At 56.1% G+C, this 18,605-nt stretch overlaps 1 protein-coding gene across 1 annotated transcript; it reads left to right on the forward strand.

Annotated features, from left to right (window-relative positions):
- Positions 1-1,578: 1,578 nt before the first annotated feature.
- Positions 1,579-18,513, forward strand: SYNGR3 (synaptogyrin 3). The gene is given in 5 exon segments (XM_039560121.1): positions 1,579-1,721; positions 9,957-10,197; positions 13,990-14,091; positions 14,094-14,131; positions 15,826-18,513. Coding segments are annotated over 5 exon segments (690 nt in total). The 5' UTR covers positions 1,579-1,622; the 3' UTR covers positions 16,036-18,513.
- The last annotated feature ends 92 nt before the right edge of the window (positions 18,514-18,605 follow it).

The following is an 18,605-nucleotide window of genomic DNA, read 5'->3' on the forward strand; positions in this document are numbered from 1 at the left end:
GGGCTGGATTCTGCTTTTCCTGCTGGGAGTCAGAAATAGACCTGGAGAGATGATGACTCACCTGTAATTGAGAAAATCTGCATGGCATCATCATGAGCTTTAACAGTTAAATCCTGATCCCAGCCTGCCAGAAAGAACAGACTGACAGAGCTGCAAAAGGCCAAAAGGAGCTGGAAACAGGACCCAGCACACAGGAATCCTTCACCCGGTGACTGCATCGTGTGTGAGGGCTGGAACACACCTGGCGCACAGGTACCCCGTGTGCTGCGGCAGTGACACGGTCCCTGCATGGGGAATGGAGCTGCAGGGGCAGTGGGGCGGGACGAGAGCTGTGCTGGGGCCGAGAGAAGCCCCCAGCCCCACAGCCCCCTGCCAGCAGGGCGTGCGTGCTCCTCCTCCCTGCGCCTTTCCCTGCAGCTCCCGTCCGAAGCAGGGATGATGTCAGAGTTGTCATGGCATCGGTATCTATGGAACCGGGATCAGCATCGCGGCGCTGTGAAAACTAACTCAGGAGATGGTCCTGGAGCCGCGGGGGGAACTCCCTCCGCAGTAATCGAGGGTTTCCCTCTAAGGTTCTTTTTCCTCCTTCCTGCTGTCCACGGGGAGGGAGCAGGGATGGGGCTTGGCCTCCTCTCGTCCCAAAGTAGCTCTGGGCGCCTCCTTCCATGCATGAGGGAAGCAAGAGGTCAGCCCCATCCATTTTCACTTCCCTTTTCTTGCACCAGCTGTGGGTGTGCAACAGCAAAGAGCAGCTGCCAAACCTTCCCCTCTGTTCTCTCCACAGCCCCTGGGAGAGCCCTCCCGGCTGCAGGGCCTCTGAGGATCCCCAAAGGGTGACAGCCACTCTTTCTGGGGGTCTGGGCACAGAAGGGGTGTTTATCTTGGGGTCAGTGTCCACAGCAGAGGTGAGCTGAGTAGCGTGGTGACCTCCCAGCACTCCGGGCCGTGGCATCGCCCTCCTGCCAACAGCCCAGCTACTTAAAGGGCCATAGCACAGGCAGCCTTTGCCATTGCCTGGCGACCCTGGCATAGGATGGTGACTCTTGCAAGGACAGCCCACCCCTGCTCATGGCACGCTATCCACAGAGCAGCATGGTCACTGTAGGATGGTAATTCTTGGAACAGCACAGCGACCCTGGAAATGACAAGGTATCCTGGCTGTACTGTGATGTCCCCAGCCATAGCACAGTGACCATGGCCATACCATGGTGACCATGGCCACAGCACATTGTCAGTGGCTATCCACAGTTGCCACAGCTGTGCTGGGGTGGCCATGCCCACAGGTCAGCGACGGTCGCCGTCCCACTGTGACAGTGCCCATGCCCACATCCCGGTGACAGCGGCTGTCACAGCGCGCAGAGCCCCATCCCTGTGCTGGGGTCTCTGCCCGGGCTCGCTGCGGGGGGAGCGCGCCCCGCGCCGGCCGCGCGCACCTGCCCGTGCCCACCTCCTCTCCCCCCCCACCCGACGGGTGGTTCCTCCCGCCGCCCGCACGCGGCGCTGCGGACGAGCCCACGAGGGAGGGGCGCGGGGGGGGGGGGGGGGCCGGGTGGGCAGGCGCGCGGCCGGCGCGGGGCGCGCGCGGCGGGGCTCGGCTGGGCGCGGAGCGGGCGCGGGGGAAGATGGAAGGAGCGTCCTTCGGAGCCGGCCGGGCGGGGGGGGCCATCGACCCCGTGGATTTCCTGAAGCAGCCGCAGACCCTCCTCCGGGTGACCACCTGGGTAAGGCGGAACGGCCGCGGAGGCGCGGGGCTGGGCAGCGGCGGTGCGGGGACAGCGCTCGGCGCAGCGGGCAGTGTCCGGGCGATGGGCAGTGTCCGGGCGATGGGCAGTGCCGGAGTGATGGGCAGCGCAGGTGCATCGTGCCCGCAGCCGGTGCATCGTGCCCGGTGCCGGTGCGGCGGGTGCTGCCCAGCCCCGCGGGCCGTGCCGGATCCCGGGGGAGCTGGCACCGAGTTTCCTCGGGAATGGGGCAGGGAGCGGCGGGGGGATGCGCCGCTGCCTCTCTCCTGTTCGGTGCTGGAGAATGGGGTTTGGAGCAGGAGGCAGAGGACATTTTCCTGCCTTCCACGCTCCGTGCATGCGTGTGTGTGACAGAAATCCGGGAGCCAGCCCTGCTGCTCCCCGTGCTGCTGAAAGGATGTCAGGTTTGTTGGACGTTTCCCATCGGTGAATTCCCGCCGTGGAGCAGGGAGCAGGAGGTGGAATGGGCTGTGCAGCCGCTCAGGGAAGGCTTTGGTGGTCCGTGACCAGGCAGCACAGGGAGCTGTGCCAGGGTGCTCCTGGGGCCGTGGTGCCCGGATGCCCAGGGCTAAGGGCTAATTTGCCTCCCCGAGCCTGGCTTTTTGCTGAGATCGGCCGTGGGAGGTCAGGAATGCCAGGTCCTTCCCAAAACCCCCCGTGGGAAGGGTCTGCCCGGCTCTCACCTGGCTCCAGTGCTTGGCTGGAGGCTGTGGATGAGCCGAGCTGGGCCTGGGGTTTGTCCTCGCCCATGTCACACCTGTGCTGGCTCTGTGTCACCTTTGGCAGTGCTCAATGAGGCAGGGAGCAGAGGAAAGGTGTGAGGAGGAGATGCAGCCCCCCAGCCTCCCTCCTTCCAGCTGCCACAGCTGGTGTGTCCGTGGGGCTCTCCAGGCTGGGATGCCCTGGCCGAGGCCCTGAGCAGCGCAACATGCGGCACATGAACAATTCCAGCTGCAATCACATGCTCAAAGTTAAACCACATGCTGCAGTGTGTGGCTGGATGGGAGCTGATGTCCTTCCCAGGGCTTGGAGAAGGCCCACGACTCCATTGCTGGGGAAGAGCAGGGCCAGGGATGAATCTGGGGCATCCAGCTTGGTGTGGATGGGGCATTTTGGGCAGGGTTCAGGTGCAGGGCAGCAGTTGTTTCCTAGAAGAAAACTTGGTCTGGATCCTCCCTGAGTGGCAGTGTCAAACTGCAGGCAGTGGTGTTGGGTTTGGGTACACTTAGTTAAATTTGACCCACTGTTGGTGGTGTGTCACCTTGCACCCAGAGGGCTCCCCATCCTTGTTGACAGAAGGGGATTAGACACTGCTGAGAAGCAGGACCAGAATATGGAAGATAGATACAAAATAAAAGTCCCAGCTTAGCAAATATTCCTGTACATATTCACTGGTTTGTTCAGTGGCAAAGTCCCTCATTTCATGGCTCTGTGTTCACAGGGAATCAGTGACAAACAAGTGCTTACAACTACAGAAATGCATCAACTTAACTCCAGACAAGTGCACGGGCCACCAGTGTAGACAAAGGTGGGATGAGCGTGGTGCTATCCCCTAAATGTTTGCAATATTTAGGTTGGCTCCAAAGCCCCCACTGAGCAAAAAGGGAGTTTTTTGCCCTTTTCGGTGAGCTGGGGGTTGGGCTGTGGAAGCTCATGTGGGAGCTCCCTTTGGAACCCTTTTCCCAGGTCTCACATTTGCTGATAGATCTGTGAGGGTTCATCACTGCTCCAGCCTGGGGGTTCAGATCCCCAGCTTGGCTGTTTCAGTCCAGTTATCCGTATCTTAAACCAGTTCAGCATTTATGGCTCCTTTGCAGTGTGAGCTGGGACTGCAGTCAGAGCGAGGTGTGAGGGCATTCCCTTCCCACTGCTGGCCCTTGTGCCTGGGTTCCTCCTGAGCTGTTGCTTTGCTGCTCTTGCCAAACCAAACCCATGCCAGGATGGAGAGCTTGGATGGAGGGAGCAGCCCAAGGCTCTGCTGCCTTTCTTGCTGCTGTCCTGGGTGAGTGTGGCAGTGCTCTGGCACGTGGTGACATCCATGCTGGTGGCTGGGCAGGAGCTCGGACCGATGCTCACCATGCCACTCCCTGATTCCCAAAGCAAACAGAACCTTCCCAGGCTTCCCTGCTTGCTATCCCAGGGGGGATGAGCTGCCCGTGCCAGCACAAAACAGCCATGGGTGGTTATTCAGCAAGCCCTGGGCTGAGGAGTGGGGTGGGGCTGAGATCAGGCTTTGGGGTGGGCTTTCTTCACGTGGTTTTCCTTCCTGTGCCTCTGTGGTGCCTCTTTGTAGCCGTGGTTAACCTGAGCAGCTGGATCCCACACCAGCAACAAGACCCTTGCTGTGTGTGATATCAGGTTCCCTTGGGAAAAGGAGGGAGCTGCCTGGGATGGGCTGATTTAGGTGGGGGGGGGATGGAGAAATCCCACAGGGATTTGGGGTCAGCCCCAGGTGCCTGAAGTGAGTGACTAATCTGGCTGATCGATACTGCTGGGGCTTCCCAGGGAGCCACCACCAAAGGAAGGTCCAGTTCCCTTTTGTGACTCCAGTGGCTGCCTCGGGGACCTTGTGCTGGCAGTAAGGGACTGGCAGGTGAATGGTGACTTAACACAGAAATCCCCAAATGTCAGTGGTGGCCAAAGGGGATTCCTGGTTCTGCCTCCCTCAACAACCTCCCCTTGACAGAATAATTCTGAGTATCTGAGGGGGAAAAAACCACTCCTGGCTTGAGCTGTAGAATCAAAAGCTGGAAAGAACCATTTAACAGTTCCTCATTCATCTCTTCCCCCTCTGTCTGATGCAGTTTGTCAGATGAAGATGTGATCGCTCTTGTGGTTTCCTTTTGAGACATTTTTTGCACAGCCAAACAGAGTCGATATTCATGACGGATGCCTGCAGAATCATGAGTTCCTTTCTCATGTGCCAGCCAGACTTTCAAGTGGCCACTCAGCTTTGCAAGGCAATTGTTCGTTTAACATAGGCTTAGGTTTGGCTTTTAAAAGCAGTTTTGGGAAATATTCTGGTAAACTTTTTGAGCAATTCCTGTGATTTCATGCAGAGCATCAGCACAAGTGCAGTGCTGGGTCCCATGAGTGCGCCCCCATCCCATCCCATCCCATCCCATCCCATCCCATCCCATCCCATCCCATCCCATCCCATCCCATCCCTCTGCCTCCCTGGAGGTCAGCAGGAGAAGTGCAAGGAATAAGCTCTGGATGGCTCTTCAGGGGCTTCACTGTCCCCCGAGCACTCCGGGCTCTTAGGGAAGAGCTCCAAGGCTGCTCTGGCGCTTCAGGAGCCCACAGCAATGCTCAGAGTCATTAGCATGATCTGAGCTGCTTCAGACTTTGGTCCTGCCCACTTTTCAGAAGGGTCATCAGATTTCTGTCTTAATTTTCTCCTTCTGCAGGCTATGGATTAAAGGCAGAACTTAAATGTAACATTTTGGTAATGGAATTATGGGGAAGCTTCGCTGCATCTGAGCTTAAAATGGTTCTAAATTGTCATGCTCCTGTCATCTCTGGTTTCAAGCACTGCTGGTGTGCCATGTGCTCAGATTGCAGGACGAGATTAAGAACGTTGAATGGACGCTGTGTCTCAGCCGGCAGCTCTTCCCACATCAGAAAAAGTAATTCAGGAAAAATCAGTCATGTGGTCATCAATACACATCCTCCCAAGCTGATTACTGGTGGATATGGCCCTAAACCTATTACAGCCAGCAACAGACCACCTCTTTCTGTGCCAGAAACCACGCCAGCTCTTCCCTTCGTGGTCTTCTCCATAGTCCTGTGGGAGATCTGGCGGTTCTTAAAGCAGAGCTTTGGTCTTCACACCCTCCAATAAATTGTGCAGATCAGTGCTGGAAACTTCCCTGTGACTGACAACTGTAAAGATAAACTGGAGAGGGACCCAGGACCTGATTCCCCAGGATCTGAGCTGGGTGGGTGTTGAGGGAGCCTGGCCCTGTGCCAAGGGTTCCACTCATCCCTGAGCAGGGAATCTGCACCAGGCCCATGCCCAACACAGCACAGGGGCTTAATGGGGCTTAGGAAAACACTCAGTGCTAAGCAGGATTTGGCCTGTGCTAATTTGACCTTAATTGTTTTCCCTTCTCGTTTGATGGCCCATCCTTCCCTTGCTGGCTCGAGGAGGGGAGGGAGCTGAGCACGAGGCTTCCTGGAGGGAGAGAGGGATCACCCAGAGCTTGGCTCTCTGCACGTGTGGCTTGTGCCCAGCACTGTTGATCAGGAGCCACAGCAGAGGAAATGAGCTCTGGATTATTTTTCCTCGTGCATTACATTTCCTCAATGCTGACATTAATGGTTGCTTGCGTGTGTAATCAAAGCCAGGTTCTGCAGTCTCCTACAACCCCACACCTTCTGGTGATGTTTTTTATAGGTCCCAAATCCAAGTACAGTGCCTCAGCAGTGGAAACATCTCACCTTAAAATGGCTGACAGCTCACACTGAAGCTCTCAGCTCGTGCTCTCCAGTGTTATTTGCTTTTTGTTTTCCTTGCCTGACTCTGCTCAGGCTGTGAGGTCTCCTGAAGCAAATTTTAGGTGATGGGCTGCAGAAAGCTGAAAGCAACGGGGAGGAAAACTGTGTGTGTGCTGGGGTCCAGCCTGCTGGAGCTCCAGGAGGGAACAGGGATCTGCAGAGCATAGTTCCAGAAGCAAGGGAGGCAGCCTGGCCAGCCAGCGTCCTCCAGATGGCAAAAATGTGCTGGAGAGAGGGCAGCCACAGCTCCCAGCTTTATCCACACCTGAAAGGTGTCTCCATCCTGGGCACATCAGTGTCCCAGTGCCCTGGGCTCCTGCGAGGGCCTGATGGGTCCAGCAGAATTACGGAATCCTCGAATGGTTTGGGTTGGAATGAACCTTAAAGCCCATCCATTCCCACCCCCTGCCATGGGCAGGGACACCTTCCACTATCCCAAGGTGCTCCAAGCCCTGTCCAACCTGGCCTTGGACACTTGCAGGGATGGGGCAGCCACAGCTGCTCTGTGCTAGAGCCTCCCCACTCTCTGAGCAGAGAAGACCTGTCCCATTGTCCTGTCCCATTGTCCTGTGTCACAGAAATGCCACCTGGCCTGGAGAGTTGTCTGCTCTTGCTTGGAAGCAAACTTTAAACTGGTGGAACTGGGCTGCTGGCCTTCATTAACAGGAGAGGTCCCAGTTTGTCCCTGGTTTGGTGGAACCCCAACTCCCTTTGCATGAGCAGCCCATCCGTGTCCCCACGGGTCTGAGGGCTCCTGCCCCACGTCGTGCTCCCTCCAGGGTGTGACTGAGGCTCCTTTGTGTGGCTGAAGTGCAGCTCTAAGTGGAAAGGATGGGAGAGGAGAGCTTTCCTCCTTCCCATTCTCCCCGCAGCCGAAGGCAGAGCAGCATTAATGGTCTGTGCTGCTGGAGCTGCTGGAGGTGGGCGCTCCCAGCACTCAGGAACCCCCACACCAGGAGCCCCCAAGTTGCCAGCACATCCCTGTGGAAGCTTTGGCAGGATGCAAGGATGGGGGATGCAGTTTCCCTCTGGGGTGGCTGGGGAGAATCCGGTTTTCTCACTGTGTCTTGCACCGGTTCATCCAGGAGGAGCAGAATTTGTTGCTGGTTGCCTTGGGTTGTTCAGCTGGAAAGTGGAAGTGTCCTGTGCAGGCTCCTTTGCAAATCCTCTGAGATACTGCTCAGGCCCATAAAATCTCGCTCACAGTGGAAAATCTGACCTTGTGTTTTCTCTTTCAAGTCTGATGAGCTGGTTGGGGGTTTGAGCCACTGTGGTTTGTGGAGGTGATTGGGAAGATGCCCTTGTTTTGCGTGAACTTTAAAAAACACAGGGGTTTTTTTTTCCTGCCCACATTTATTTCATCTACCCACGTTTTCCTAAAATAAAAGCACTTTTTCATCTATACTTAGAAAGTCAGCACCAAATCTATTCTCATTAAAATGCTTCACCAGCACCAGTGAGTTTTTTAAGAAAAACCATAACATTACAATCCTGGGATGAGGGGGAGAAAACCCATGGAAAGGCACGTTTTGACAGGAATATTCCAGCCAGTGCCGATGTTTTCAGCTCATCTATCAAATGTGTGCATGTGGAATTCCTTGCTACTTTGACCTCCCAAGGAAAAGCTGCGTGTTCCATGTTTTGTACATTGAAATGTGGTTGTGGGGGTCTCATGGTGTTAATTGATAAAACATCCTTTTTTTAAAAGAAAGCATTGACATCGACAGCCCCAGGTGTGCAAAGCTGGTGCAGGCACCACATGCCTGTGCTGTGACGTCCTTAATTGTATTTTTGGGAGCTCTCCCTCACCCACCAAAGCTCTGGGCTCCCAGCAGGCTCCCAAAAGCATGGAGAAGGTTGTTAATCCTGGGAGAACTGAGTGGAACTTCTCAGAGAAGCTGAGTACAAGTTTGCTGGCCTGCCAGAGAAGTAATCGCCTGAAATCAGAGGTTCTCAATTATTCATGTATTCCAGAATCACATAATTTCTTCCAGGGCCTGTTTTATAAATGCTGCTGCTATTTCTGATAGTAAATAACAATTTTGCATTATTTATGAAGAGATTTTTACAACTGCTGATGTTACAGCTGCTGCCAAAGCTCTGGGAAAACTATTAGTGCCGTTTGTTGTTGTTTCTTCCTTATACACAGCCCCTCTTGTTGTGAGCACGATGATGGTGATGGTGGTGATGGTGGGGATGGTGGGGATGGTGGTGATGATGGTGATGATGGTGATGATGGTGTTGCTGTGCCGTCCCAAGGGCTCCCTGAAGTGCAGCACCAGTGAGGAACAGGGTGCAGGTGCCTTGGGGTGACTTGGGTGGCCACTGAGCTCGTGGCTGGTGCTCAGGGCTGACCTGAGCCAGGGATGGATGTGGGACAGGACCCTGGGCCATGGTTAAATTCCAAGAGGAGGAAGAGGAGAAGGTCTGTCCCAGTGTTACGTGCAAGAGTGCTGGAACCTTGGGGGTGGTTTGCTCACCGTGGGTTCTGCTTCGTTTCCCCTGCTCTGTGACACAGCTTCCCCGGGAGCTGCAGGAGGTGACGCAGGTGACACAGGTGGCTGTGAGAGCCACCAGCTGTGCTTCGTCCTGTGGCTCCTGGGCTGCTGCCCCCATGTCACCTGTCCCTGTCTCGTGCCCATTGTGTCATGCTGTTCCTGTAGGTGCAGCAGGAGCCAATCATGCCCTGTTCCTGTCCCCAGCTGCTCCCAGGAGAGCTGGAGGAGCCTCTTATCTCTGCTGCTGCATCCCTGGCCTCCAGCTGTGTCTCGGGAGGCAGCAGGGATGCGTGCAGGGATGCGGGAGCCGGCAGCCAGGGATGAGATCTGAGGTTCCCAGTGTGAGGGAGATGTGCCTGCACACCCTGCTCCCTTCCCTGCTCACAGCCTCTCCCCGGGCTCTACCAGAGCGGGATCCAGAGCGGATTGTGCTGCATCCAGTCCCACAGCTTCCCCTCCTGCCTCTGGTGCTGGGAGATGAGGGAATTCCTTGGGCATGCCCAGGGTGAGTGCTATCCACTGAGGCAGCCGCTGCCATCCGGCTCCTTCCCTGCCTGCAGGGATGTGACACCCTGTGGTGCCAGCGTGGGGACCTGGGCAGCCCCAGGAGCCCCTGCCCTTGTGTCCCTCTTGGGCCCAAGCCAGGTCACTGGATAATGGATGCAGGAGCTGCATCCTTCAGGCCCTGCTCAACCAGTGAAAAATCACCCTGTTGCTCCCAGGGCAGCCTGTGCCCCTGTGCCCAGGTGAGCTGTTCCCATGTCCCCACACATGTCCTGTGTCCCTTCACCAGCAATCCAGCCCTTCCCTGGCTCAGCCACTCCGTTATCCCCTGTCCCTACCTTCCTCCCCGCTCCACAGGGACGTGAGGGGGTTTGTGCGGCACAGCCTGACAGCAGAGAGCAACACAAGCACAGAGACTCTGCAGGGACCTGCCCCATCTGTTTATTTTTTCCTTCCCCAGCCTGTCTGGAGAACAAGATCCTTAAAATACTCTGCACAGCAAGGCACTGGAAGGCAGGAGGAGGTTCCACCTCACAGAGGAGGAACACCCAGGTACTGGTTGGAAACACCAACCAAACGAGAGCTGGGATGTGTCTCCCAAATGCCACGTTGCCATGGAGTCGAGGACGGGATTGAATCCAATGACGCTGCTGTTGGAAAACAGAGTCAAATGCAAACAGCAGCAAGTTGTGTTCTCTCTTTCCTCCTGCAGATCTTCTCCATCGTGGTGTTCGGCTCCATCGTGAACGAGTGCTACGTGAACAAGGACAGCCAGCACCCCGAGCTGCTCTGCATCTTCAACGAGAATGAGAGTGCCTGCAGCTATGGCATCGCCGTGGGCGTCATCGCCTTCTTTGGCTGCATCTTCTTCTTCGTGGTGGACCTGTACTTCCAGCAGATCAGCAGCGTCAAGGACCGCAAACGGGCCGTGCTGCTGGACCTCGGCTTTTCAGGTACCTCTGCTCTGCTCTGCTCTGCTCTGCTCTGCTCGGGTCTGGCTCTTTGAGGTCATTGCTGTGCCCTGCCCCTCCACTCCCGAGTCTTCCCCGCTCCCCCCATGGCCTGACACAACTCGTGTGCCTCGGCTGGGGACAACAGGGCTGGCAGGGGAGTTGTCCCATCCAGCCATGGGCTCAGTGAGCACTGAGGAAGCCCACTGTGGCTGGGGACAGTGGCGTGTCCCACTGCAGCTGGAGCTGTTTGCTGAGCCGGGTTTGGTGAGGCCATGCACGGAGGTGAGGCTTGGTGGTCACATCTCAGAGTCCACACAGGGGGTTTCACCCTCCTACATCTCCTGTTCTGGCTCGAGAAAAGCAAAAGTGGTTTCATCAGCTGCCTCGGGTCTGGTTTCACTTTGTGCACGAGTTTGGAGCAGAGCAGAAGCAGCTTCTGTGCAGCTGGGGCTGGGGCTGCCCACAGAGCTGCTGTGCCCTCTTGAGCCCTCGACCTGAGGCTCATCCATGCAGACAGGACCAGGCAGGATGCTCTGGGCTGGGAGGGAACATCCTCTGCTCAGCTGTGGGAGCTGCCTGGCTCCATTTGCAGCTGCTCTTCTGCATTCCCAGGCTCTGTTAGCAAAGTCTGAAGGTGATTTATCCAGCACAGGCGTCGCTGATGGCTCTCTGTCCCAAATGAAAACATCCATCATCACCTCCCTGCCTTGCCTGTTGTTCAGGCTGTTCTCTCCTCGCTGCAAAGCTCATTTCCATGGTCCTGGAGCACCATCCAGCCCTTGTTAGATAAAATTTACAGCCCCTTCCATGGGGCTCAGTGCCTGAAATCCTCGGATTCAAGCAGAAGGGGGACATCACATCCATCTTCTGGCTGCTGCTGTGTGTCACAGGGCCAGGCTGCTACCCTGCCTCCCTGCCTCACATCCTGACAGCCCTCTGCTCCCTGCCAGGCACATGGGAGCTGGCACTGCGCTCAGACTGCCTCCTTTCTCCTTTGTCCCTGTGATGGATCCACTGAGAGGAGAAATGAGAGAATCATCAGATCCTGGAATGGTTTGGGTTGGAAGGGACATTAAAGCCCGTTCAGTTCCACCTTCCACTAGACCAGGATGCTCCAAGCCCTGTTAAACTCTTCCAGGGATGGGGCAGCCACAGCTTCTCTGGGCAACCTGTGCCAGGGCCTCCCCACCCTCACAGGGAAGAATTTCATCCTAAAATGCCTCTGGAACGTAACTGTGAGGTAACACTGGGGCACAGGTGGGGGTTCAGGCAGGGCCACCACACTGAAAACAGCATTTACAGCCTTCTCTTCCAGCTGCTCTTCCAGCTGTTCCCGTAGACAGGCGTTTGCTGGAGACCAGGCTGTGATTAGGGTGGTAACACATCTTCCCTGGTGTTTGCACTCTGTTGTCTGCAGATCCTTAAATGATCATTATCTCCTGGCTCCTTCGGTGCTTCCTGGCGCTCTCCTTTTCCCCGGAGTGCTGGAGGGAGTGGAGCTGCTGCTGTGCCTGATCCAGCTGGAGCTGGGGCTGGCACATGCAACCTCACCACGTCACTGCCAGCTCAGCCCTCTCTGAGGGCTTTTAAAATCCGTGTCAGTTCTCCAAACATCAAACCACACCTGGCTTGTGTTTCTGGAGGTGCTCTCCGTGCCTGACCCCATCTCCTCCATTGGCAGTGATACCTGCCTTGCCCATGGCACTGGAGGGAATCCTCCTGCTGCCCAGAGATCCAGGCAGAGCTGGTCTGGAGGGGAAAGGCTTCTCTCTGCATCACAAAGCCTCCTGGAAGTGCACATGGGTGGCAGCAGAAGCGATCCCAGCCGTTCCTGGCTGGAGATGCTGATGGTTTCAGGATGAGGAAGGTCAGTGCCTCACCGCGCTCAGTGGTGCAGAGGGATTTGGCAGCTGCAGTACCCAGCGCAGCCGTGCTGGGTCCGGGCTGTGCATGATGTCATTTTAACTCCTGACATCCCGTGGGTGCCACCAGGGCTGGGGCGGCACTGGGGACAGAGTGGCAGCAGGGACTCAGTGGCAGTGTCTGCCAGGGAGGACGAGCTGTGCTGGGTCGAGTGTTACACACAGGAACAGGTTCACCCTCCACAAACCAGTGCCAGCCCCACGTCCCTTGTTCCAGCCCTGTGCCCCAGAGCTTGTCCCTGAGCATCCTGCTGCTCCCACTGTGTGAATTAACCTTTGGGAGCTGCTCTTGTTTCACCTCTGCGATTTCCACTTCCAAACCACCCCCAGTGGGATTTGAAGCAATGGCTGAGGTCCAAATGTAGGGCTTGGATCTGCTTCCCATCCCAGGGAACAGCTGCTGGTAAAGCCCCCTTGTAACAGCAGGGGAACAGAAAAGATCCCTGTCCTTAAAGGGTGACCTTTAAGGAATAAACCCCAGAGGTCTTGTTTAATGCTGCCAACAAGTCATCATCCTAAAGGGAAGTGAAAATACTTGTGCAGAGACTTGGGTGGGTTTGGTGACAGGATTGGCTGTATTTGGTGAAGTGTCTGTAATTTGGAAGAGGAAACCCTGACTGATCTTCCTGCAAGGGCAGCCTCATGGCCAGGCCTGATGGTTGGGAATTCCCAGGCCCAGCCGTGCAGGAGACAAGGAATGTGTCTTAAACTGCAATTAGGAGCAAATTCGGAATTCAAGGCCTTGAGCCCTGTACCTCCAGCACTGGCTGGGGATGCTCATGTGCATTTTTTATTGTATTTAGGGACAACTGGCAAGATAAATGGGAATAAAGGGGAATAAATGGGAATAAAGGAAGGTTCTTCTCTCCCTGCAGTCAGACAGGGACTGGCAGCCTGGATGATGATCCTTGGGAAGCTGCTGGGCAGCTCAAAATTCCCAACATCCACGTGTGCACTGACACCTGGAATCTGAGGCATCAGGAATGATGGAGAGCCTTAAAACAGCATCATAGGAGGGTCCAGGTGTTGTGCAGCTCTCCTTCCCAGTGCTGGAAAACATCCCTGCTGCTGACCCCGTGTGCTCCTGGCTTTTCCTTGACTGTTCCCTGAGCTCCTTGGCACCGGGCAGTGCTGGTGGCTGGGGATGGAATTAGGGCAGCTGCAGCCATATCTTGCTCAGCCAGCTTTGCTTCCAGGCAGGAATAATCACCAGTGTGTTTCTGCTCAGTTCCACAGGCCCAGAGAGATTCTCTGCAGGGATGAGCAGAGCTCTCACGTGTCACGGAATCACAGAATTACAGAATGGTTTGGGTTAGAAGGGGCATTAAAGCGCATCCAGTGCCACCCTCTGCCCTGGGCAGGGACACCTTCCACTATCCCAGGGTGCTCCAAGCCCTGTCCAGCCTGGCCTTGGACACTCCAGGGATCCAGGGGCAGCCACAGTTTCTCTGGGCACCCTGTGCCAGGGCCTCCCCACCCTTGCAGGGAAGAATTTCTTCCCAATATCCAATGTAAATCCACCCTCCTTCATCTCAAGGCCATTCCCCCTTGTCCTATTATTCAATGCCCTTGTGAAAAGTCCCTCTCTAACATGTCCAGGGAGGATGTGCTGTCCCTGGGGGTCTTTGAGATCAAGTTGAGGTGTAGCTGAGCTGAACTTCAGACAGGCAACACACTTGAGATAACCCCACAAGTTTCCTTCCATCTCTGTTTTTGTATCAGCCTCTTTTAATAAGCTCATTTTGGGCCATGGCTCCCAAAATTCCCGTTCCTGTTGGAAACCTGGGTGGTTTGTGCAGCAGCAAAGGGGGGCCTGCAGCAGGGGAGGTGCTGGGCAGGGGCAGCACTGACCGGCTCTGTTCTCCTGCAGGTTTCCTGGCCTTCCTGTGGTTTGTAGCCTTCTGCTTCCTGGCAAACCAGTGGCAGAGGACGACGCTGACCAGGGGGTTCTCACAGGGCGCCGACGCCGCGCGGCAGCGATCACCTTCTCCTTCTTCTCCATCATCATCTGGGTGAGCACAGCCCCGGAGCTGAGGGGGCAGAGCAGAAATGAAACCTGCCTGGGGTCAGTGCTGAGCTGGAGGGGGAGTCTGGGATTTGGAGAAGTGAATCCTGGTGGGCAGTGAGTGGCTGTACTGGGGAAGCCTGCGGGCCCTCCACATGTGGAACTGGTGGTTTCTTACCCAGGAAGCATCAGCTCAGTCCCCTCCCGCTGGGGAATTCCAGGCTTCCCTTTCTCCCAGGGCTGGAAAGTTTTGTTCCCATTGAAAACGTGTCACCAGCCACGAGCTGCTCTGATTTCAGGACCTCGTTAGAGTCCCAGGGCGGCCCGTTGGAGGCAGAGAGTCCCCAGGAGCAGATCTCTGCACTGAGCTGGTTTGTGGGATGGCTGGGGGATTTTGGGAGCTCTCAGGCTCATCAGCTCCCTCCTGGGACAAGTTGAACTCGCCCCTCTGCTGTCCACCTGGAGAAGGGGCTTGTAGAAACCCCCTTTGGTCCCATTTTTGGCTCCACACAGGCAGAGCGACTTCAGCCAGGGCTGTGTGAAACCCTGGGGCCCACCTGGACCCCACATGAACTCGGGGGGGCTGTGCCACCCCGGGGGGCTCCTGCTCCAGGGGCTGTGTGTGGAGAAGCAGGGATGGCTCTGTGTACCTCCATCCCTCCTGCAGCTTTTCCTGGGCACAGAGCCCCAGGATGTGCCCTGATTCCATATTGCCTTGAAAGAACTGGGCAAAAGCCAGTCCGAGGCTTTTCAGCAGCAAGCCTTGCTCCAGTTCCTCCCCAGTTTAACTGCTCCCTGCTTTATGATTATCCAAATAAATCTCTTTTAATCCCAGCTCTTCCCCATCGTTGGCTGCCACAGGGAAGGGCAGTGGGTGGGATGTTCTCCATCCCATCAGCATCTGCTCCCACCCCGGATGGCCAGGATGGTTGGGAAGCCATCCCTGGCTTCTACGGCATTTTTTAGCCTCCTCAGCCCATCGTTTGCAAACTAATTGAGTTGTTAATGAAGCCTCCTGGAATGAGATCGAGTGCAGGGCCCTCCCGGCTCTGCCGCCCACATTTCCCACCGTTTGCAACCTCAATTCCAGCAACCTGGAAAAGGGTGAAGGAGTCTTGGCAGAGCTGACCTATTTTCCTGGCCTGGCACTCGGCAGCTTTCCTTCCCCACAGCAGATGGGTTTATTGGGCCCAGCAGTGCCAGATCTGCACAGCCAGGGCTCCCCACCCCAGGCAGAGCTCTGGGGGTCACCCTGTCCCACAGAAATGGCTTCTGGAGTGTTTGGGTGGGGTTTGGGGCTGGATTAGCTCTTGGGTACAATGGAGTGAGGTGGCAGTTTGCTGGGATGCTTCGATGGGCTCGGTGCTTTGCAGTGACATGGGGGATGTGGGGTCCTGAGGGAATGCAGGGTCCTGGAGGACATGGGATCCTGGGGCAGTGCGAGGTCCTGAGGGGATTTTGGGATCCTGGGAGGTCCTGGGAAGGCGCTGGGGCCTGGTGGGATGTGAGGTCCTGAGGGTTTGGGGGATCGTGGGAGGACATGAGGTCCTGGGGCGATGTATGATGCTGGTGAGACACAGGGTCCTGGGGAAACATGGGGTCCTGGGGGGGTTGGGGGGTTATGGGGGTCCCCCTGAGGGACACGGGGTGCTGTGGGGCTGCAGCCCTGCCCTCTCTGAGCCCGTCCCTCACTCCCTGCAGGTGGTGCTGGCGCTGCGGGCGCTGCAGCGGTACCGCCTGGGCACGGACATGTCCCTGTTCGCTACCGAGCAGTTCGGCACCGACCCCAGCGCGTCCTACCCCGGCTACCCCGGCGGCAGCGGCGCGGAGAGCACGGAGACCTACCAGAGCCCCCCCTTCACCGAGACCTTAGAGCCCAACCCCAAAGGTTACCAAGTGCCAGCGTACTGAGGGGCTGGGGCGGTGCCACCCCTGCCTGGTCCCAAATGTATCCAGTCCCATTTCCTTGCCGTGGCGAGTCAGTGCCGGGTCCCTTTATTAGCTCGTTGTGCAGTGAATTCTGTACAGTGGTATTGGTTCTTGTCTTACCTGTCCCAGGGTTTCTAAAAGCAGTGTTCCCTCTAAGCCAGGAGGAAGGGAGGTTGGTACCACATCACCTACACGTGGGGAAGGGGAGTAAATGCCCCCTCTGAGCTCTGCTGGGAAAGCCCAGGATGCCTTTTCCTCTTAGAAAGCATCAGCTGAGGAATTATTATCTCGTTCTTCCAGAGCTAACACAGAATCCATTGAGGGTGGGTGGGCAGTGGGCAGAGCTGCCCTGTCTGCTCCTGCTGCGGAGCTTCCAGTCCAGGTTCCATGGAAAGTGCCAAATTCACAGGGAAATCAGTGGTGTCTGTGTTACTTTTCTTTGTATATATTTGCTGTACAAAACAAACATCCAAACAGGTGTTTCAAAACTTGGTTTAGAGGCACAGGGGGGGCACAGCAGGCTGGGATTGGGATCAGCATCCAGATTGCTTCTACACTTCAACGAGTTCTGGTTGAGGATTAAAAAATTCACTGTTTGAAAGTGGAAACCAGTTCAGCAGGAGCTGGTTGCTAACTGGGAATAGCCTGTGATCATCGGGAATGCGGCACTTTGTGGTTCCGTTCCTTCACGGGGGTATTGGGAAGTTTGTAAATTCCTGAGGAATTTCTGGTTGGCAACACTGATGTTTCTTCACTGTGGAGAGGTGAGGACCAAGGTGAGGGGCTCAGTCTCAACATCCAAGGCCATTAGGAGCAATACTGGACTTGTATTTTTATTCTGGGAGCAGTCACCATCTGTCAGCTGCAGCAGAACCCCAGGTGGGGACACGTGTGTCACCCCGCAGTCTGCAGGAATGAGGGATCCAGGCAGGGAACTGGAAAGCCTTCACAGGCCATTAAAGTCCATCCTGTGTGGGCTCATGGCCCCGTGTTTGGAAATGGTGTGGGAAGAGAGTCAGTGAAAAGCATCCAGGAAAGAGGCTCAGGTTGGGGGTTCAGCTGCAAAATTCCTGCCTTGTAAAAGAACAAAATGTATAAAATCCAGTAGGTCCTTGTCAGCCACCCGCCGGCTTTCCCTGCCCGTGTGGCAGCTGAGCCAGGCTGTGTCACTAAGGGCTGAGCAGAGGAGCTGAAACTTGAATTCCCAACCCCATTGATGGCAGCTCCATCCCTGGAGACTCCTGGCTCTCCCGGCAATCCAGGGTCCTGCCTTTTCAGTTCACGCCGGCAAAGCCGCCGCTGCCTTCCAACCTCGTGAGGAGCAATAGCCACCACCTGTCCCCTCCCCTGCCACAGGTCCTGGTCGCCATCACCACAGCTCATTCCTGCTGCTGAGTTGCAGATCAATGCACTAATTAATGAGCAGCAGATCGATGCACTAATTAAGCAGCCAATCATCCCAAGAGGTCACTGCCGGTGGCGAAGCGCATTCCTTGCCTTGGCTCCAGGTCCTGGCTGTGCCAAGCTCCTCACAGGTGCCTGACCACGGACACCCCAACCCAGTGTGGTATCAGCCTCAGTGAATTCCGGCATCTTTGTGGTTTTGTGGAGTCAGTCTTGCTGGGAAAGAAAAAACCCCGAGGATTTTAATACAGAGTACGGTAGAACTGTAGCAATATTTTCCTTAGAGGGAACACTGAAACTTTAGCAGCACAAACAGTACTTGTGTTAATATTTTAGCAAAATTATAATCAATTTAAATGTTTAAATTGATTGTACGTGAGATAATGTTCGTTGGGTACAGTGTATTTTTTCTAACTATAATATTACTGTTCCAGAGTTTCCGTGTAACTGTAAAGAGCTAAAGCTGTGTCTGCCTGCGGGACGTGTCCTGCCCCGTGTGCCCCCCATGCTGAATATTACACGCTCTGAATGTCCCCCCGAGGCCTGCATTGCCTTTCTTTGCCCCCACACGCACATCCCACCACGCTCTGTGCCGGGACTGACCTCTGGAGCAGCAGCAGGGACATGGGGACCACACCGGCACAACTCCTGGTGCTTCCCGAGGGTGGTGGCTGGTTCAGCTGCCCAAAGTCAGTGTTACCTTTTCCTTGCAGGAGGCACCCGGCTGCTCTGCTGGGCAGGGAGGAGGAGGAAGGGTTGGGTGCCTGAGGGGCTTCCTGGCAGCACAGGAGATGTCCTTGATTAAACTGGAGCTGGGAATAACATGTCCAGCCTCATCACTCAACAGGCACCTGGAGGGAGGTGAGCCCTGATCCTCTGCACCCAAAGTGCCAGTCCCAGGCAGAGGAGGGGTGGCAGCCCTGCTGGGGTGGCACTGAGACAGGCAGCTGGGACAGGCAGGAGTCCCACAGCTGGAGCATTTTTCCAGGGAATTGCAATGGGTTTATGTCCGAGGTGGCCGCGCTGAGGCCATGTCACCAGGCCGGATGAGACAACCCCAAACTCCCTGGCCTTGGCAAGAGCCTTCACCCACCTCAGCGTGACTCAACCCCATTTTGGGGTTTGTTGGTGCAGCCCCCCAGCCCCAT

Source organism: Corvus cornix, chromosome 14, assembly GCF_000738735.6.
Source record: "Corvus cornix cornix isolate S_Up_H32 chromosome 14, ASM73873v5, whole genome shotgun sequence".
NCBI classification, from domain to species: domain Eukaryota; kingdom Metazoa; phylum Chordata; class Aves; order Passeriformes; family Corvidae; genus Corvus; species Corvus cornix.